The sequence below is a fragment of the Benincasa hispida genome, chromosome 6 (genome assembly GCF_009727055.1).
Source record: "Benincasa hispida cultivar B227 chromosome 6, ASM972705v1, whole genome shotgun sequence".
Lineage (NCBI taxonomy): Eukaryota > Viridiplantae > Streptophyta > Magnoliopsida > Cucurbitales > Cucurbitaceae > Benincasa > Benincasa hispida.
In genome coordinates this window covers 9,404,373-9,409,561 of record NC_052354.1, presented here as the reverse complement: position 1 = coordinate 9,409,561, position 5,189 = coordinate 9,404,373, and the positions used below count along the sequence as shown (strand labels likewise).

General features: G+C 30.1%; 1 protein-coding gene across 1 annotated transcript; it reads right to left on the bottom strand.

The window, feature by feature from the left end:
- Positions 1 to 337: 337 nt before the first annotated feature.
- Positions 338 to 3,312, bottom strand: LOC120080286 (homeobox-leucine zipper protein ATHB-20-like). The gene is given in 5 exon segments (XM_039034914.1): positions 338 to 677; positions 679 to 844; positions 846 to 883; positions 2,185 to 2,567; positions 2,943 to 3,312. Coding segments are annotated over 5 exon segments (924 nt in total). The 5' UTR covers positions 3,067 to 3,312; the 3' UTR covers positions 338 to 464.
- Positions 3,313 to 5,189: the final 1,877 nt, after the last annotated feature.

Sequence of the window (5,189 nt, the reverse complement as noted above, 5' to 3'; positions counted from 1 at the left end):
GAACCAAATGCACATATTTTTTAAAACTTGGAGACTAAGAAGGTAATTTTTCAATAATAATAATAATTTTCATGCAAAGAAATATATATGTGAATATGTTTTCAAATTTTACAGTAAAAATATTATAGAATAATAATTTTTTTAAAAGAAAAATCAACTATAAACAAGTATTAGAGACTAAATTTAAAATTTATTAAAAGTATATAGACTAAAATATAGAAATAGAAAACTGAAGACCAAAATTAAATAATTTTCAAAGTATTGGACGGATTGGTTATTTATCAAAAATATATATATATATATATAGAACAAAATATATATTATCGACCTTAACGAAACAAATGCGTATCATTTAATTTAATTATAATCCCAAATTCCCAATAATAATATTACAACTGAACTAATTCATTTAAAATTTTAACTGTTTTATATGGGAGAAAAAAAATTAACTGTGTAATGATGGATTAATGAAAATGGGAATTTTGATCTGAATTCCATGGCCAAAACCCAGCTGCTGCTGCTGCTGCTGCTGCAGTTTGTTGTTGTTCTTCAATGCCATTGAACATTTGAGAGAAGCTTTCTTCTTGGATCACTTGAGGATGATCCACCGTTGATCTTGACGACCCGTGTTGAAGCAGCTGCGTTATGGCGGCGGATCGGAATGCCGCGGATGGGAAAAAGATCTTTGATTATTCCTGGTTGAGAACATCCTCTTCCGCCGCCACCACTGCCGCCACCTATCGATGCTTGTGTCTTTGAGATGTCGAGGTTGATGTCGCAACTGTTGTCGCTGCTCCAACACTCTTCGTTTTCTTTCTTTAAGTTCATGGTGGCGGCGCCGCCCCACCACCTCGCCGGAGTCTTTGGTCTTTAATGCTAATAACTATTGAAAATCATGGGTTATTATTAATATTTCTTATTATATCCTAGAGAAATCCACGAAACATACAAAAATAAATAACAAAATATCATTAATATAAATATAATATAAATAATAGACATGTTTACTCACTTGAAAATCATAAATATTTATTTATTAATTTTTATAGAAATATGATTTTAATAGTATGTTTATCAATAATTTTACAAAATTAACATCTTGATCGTTGTACCAAGATCGACATTTTAAATCTTGATTGTTATGAAAATTTACACAAGTTGTGTAAAGGATGTGTTCCAATGGAAGTGTGAAAACAACTCTTATAAAAATGTTAATTAATAGGTTAAACAAGATCACTAAATTAATTAAGAGAATTAACAACTAGTATATTTAAATTTATAAGATTTCAAAACTCGTCTACTAAAAACTTTCACTTAACTTTGTAAAAAAATAAAATAAGAAAGCTAAAATTAGAAATTAACAACTGGTTTAATAGTAATATAAATTTGAATATTTACGGCCTCATATTTATTTGCCTATATATACTTTCTGTACTTTGTTTTTCTGAACAGACATACTTTTGTACTTAATTTTAATTCATAGTGGATAGAAATACATACACATATATAAAGGCACACACTCAATAAACATTAGGTTAATCGGGAACTTTTATCCTACTAGGGTAAATAGCAAGGATTATTAATTTTCCTTAATCCAAATTTAACAACCCACAAATTCAATCACAAATGGGAATTTTGGACAAATGGCTAAATTTCATTTTCACTTTTGAAATTTGACTAATTTCATTGTTTTTGGATTTATAAATGAAGGCATAGTTTTTTTAGATCATGTTTATGAAATTTAGGTGTGTTAATTAGATGAAAATAATTGTAAATAGATGGTATAAAAGACGAGCATAATTCTAAAAAACTAAAACCTCATTTGATAATTATTTTATTTTTTATTTTTTGTTTTTGAAATTTTAGTTTATAAACTAAAAAAAGTAGTTTTTAAAAAGGACAATAATTATGTGTTACCCAAATTCCATACTGCATAAAATAAAATCATTCTTATTTAAACAAATTCCATATAATACATTATTATTGGATGTTGTGTGAATTGCACAAAAAATGAGTGCAACCTATTTAATTTCTTTTTTAAAAAGAATTTAGTTTTGTTTTTTGAATTTGATTAAGAATTCGCAGTTCTTTTATTGAACATAGAAAGATAAAAAGTTTTTGAAAAACCAAATAATTACCAAAACGGGAGGTGAAATTTGAATGTATTGTTTTTGTTTTTATTACCTCTGCATGGAGTTTGGTATTTTGAGCTTGAAGTACATCATTGTCAGCTTTTAGAGCTTCAAACTGTTTCTTCAACACCTCGTAATCTCTCTCCAATTGTTTGGTTTTCCATCTGGCTCTTCTATTCTGAAACCAAATAGCAATTTGTCTTGGCTGCAACCCCAAAGCTTTGGCTAGCTGCATTTTCCTCTCTGGCTCAAGCTTATTCCCTAACTCAAAACTTTTCTCCAATGCTTTCACTTGCTCTAAATTTAATCGCTTCTTCTTCTCTCCCAACGCCAATCCATCGTCCGATAACCCCTCGTCGCCATTCACTTCCTCACACCCATTCTCGACTCCTGAAAACGACATCGATCTCTTCATCATCACCGGAACAACCCCATCTAAACAATAACCAAACAAACATCACTTCTATAATCAAAATTCCATCATGCGCATGCATGTAGAGCAAACACAAAGAAAGAAAGGAGAGAACAACAAAGAATTTTCAACAAGAAACTACAATTTAGTTGAGATTTTCTGGTACACCTACTCATCCCGACTTCCTTTTATTTCTTACTCAGAAAAAAAATTCAGGTTGAAACATCAATAGCATACTCATCATACCCCAAATTCGAAAGAAGAATACGATCATATATACAGTAATTGCCCTAGTCTTGCAATATATTTGAAAAAACCTAGTTATTGATAAAGATCGAATGTTATTAGAAAAAAAAAAGTTCGCACGCAGAAAGAAGAAGAGAGAAGAAGAGAGAGACCGTGAAAGTAGAGGTGAGGAGGGCATGAAGGGATGGCGTTAAAGGAGGCGGAGGGGACGTATTCATGGTGATCGGCGGGGCGGGATTGGAACATGAAGCTATGGGAATGGTGAGGGGAAGCCATAGGAATGGCAATGCATGCTAGATCTCACAATATTATGTGGGTGTGTGTTAAGATTTGGATTGAGATTCAAAGAGAGAAAGATGAGAAGAAATAGAAGAAGAATTTGATTAAAGAAGAAGAAGAAGAAGAAAAGGAAATGGGTTAGAGAGTGGTGTATTGGCTCTCACTCTCATGGCTAGAAGTGTGGGAAAATGGGTGAAGAGTCTGAAAGACAGCGAATTTTAGGTAAAGAGAGGGAAAAAAAAAAGAAAAAAAAGAAAAAAAGAAAGAAGAAAGAGGGTGTGAATTTGCTGTATATTTTTGTCATGGAAGGGAGCTTTCCTGGACCCATCCCATGATATGGATCTCTCTTTCTCTCTCTCTTAACTTGGCTGTCACATGCATACCATATTATAAGGTGTTTGTGTCATTTATTTTATTTTATTTTTTTTAATATTTCCTTTTGGGTCAGCTATGCTCAAATATTATTAACATTTTTGTTATATTCATGTATAACCAATCATAATAATAACGTTTTGATGCAACCGATTTAAATTTTTAGAATTGGTTTGAAATGACTTTTTAAAAAATTAGTATACTTTGAAAATGTCATTCTAAACATGCCAATTAGAGATTTGAATTTGTTGAGGTAAAATAAGGAAAGTATTAGCAAAAAGGCTTTTTTTTTTTTTTTTTTCCATGTTATTTGTTGATGCAATGTTTGTGAAGCTACTAAATTCATATGGGTTATTTGGTTGGAGTTCAACAATAGAACTCTAAAAAGTTCAGAAACATTTCCTCTTTCGTATATGGGAAGATATTATCAATCTTGTTGCCTTTTGGTGTACCAATATATATATCTCAGCTGGAAAGTTTTTCTTTAATCTCTTCTTAGATAATATTTTTGCATATCTGTTATCTAATGAATTGAAGCTCTCTGAGTATCATTTTTTAAAATCAAAATGACGTGGAGGTGATGTGATCAATGAAGAATTCACGACTCCTTACGAACCTATCATGGGTTGATCTAGTGGTAAATAGAGGGACATGACCTTTCTAAATGACTAAGAAGTTATGGGTTCAATCTATGGTAGTAATCTACTTAGAATTTAATATCAGATTTTCTTGACACTCAGATGTTATAAAGTCGACGGGTTGTCCTGTAAGATTAGTTGAGGTACACATAAATTGACTTGGACACTCATAGATATATAAGTACTAGAAACATGTTGGAAAATTTCACATAATTAATATCAAAGATTTAGAAAGTTTGTGTTTTTCTTGGTCATTTTTGAAATTGTGCAGCATAATGGTTCACAAGATTTAAATTTATAAAGCCTATATTAGGGATTTGAATTTATAATGAATGCATAATAAATTAGTATATAGCTAGATATATAAGATTTCAAAACACATTATAATCAAAACCCTAGACTCACCATCTCAACTCTAGGTTAACAAATCAAATCAAAATTCTCTTAATTAAATACTCCTAAAATTCTAAAACAAAAAAATTGAAATAATTAGCCTTGCCTTTTTGCTTTTATGTTTATTAAAAAAGAATCAAAACAATATATATATATATCAACATGGGAAGGATTAAAATAATAGTTGGTGGCCAGCATAGGGTCCAGGAAGAAAACACATAAAATAATAAAAATCTTTTTTTTAACCCTTCTGACAAATCATAGAAATATCTATCCAATTTGCACACAAATCAAAAAAATAAAAAAAGTGTAAATTAAAAGTAAAAGAAGATCATTATCATCAAAATAAATAAATAAGAGAAGAAAATTGAAATGAGTTTCTCATAAGAACACAATCATTTGGAGTCAAATATTTAAAGTTTTAAAGGAAAAAAAAAATGAAAAATGAAAAAAGAGGGGGCCATCCCAATACGCCATGCCCTTAGTTGTGGGACGAGGAAACTAGGGCTACCCTCTAATCAAAATAATCCAAAACACCAACATTTCTCTATCAATTTTATTATTAGATTTAAATTTTATTTTGGTTCATGAATTTTGAATCTTATTCTATTTTGGTCCTTAAACTTTAAAATACATCTATTCTAGTTCTTAATCTTTTAAAAATTGCTTACTTTAGTCCATTCTATTAAAATTCTATTAACTCTTAAACAAAATAGT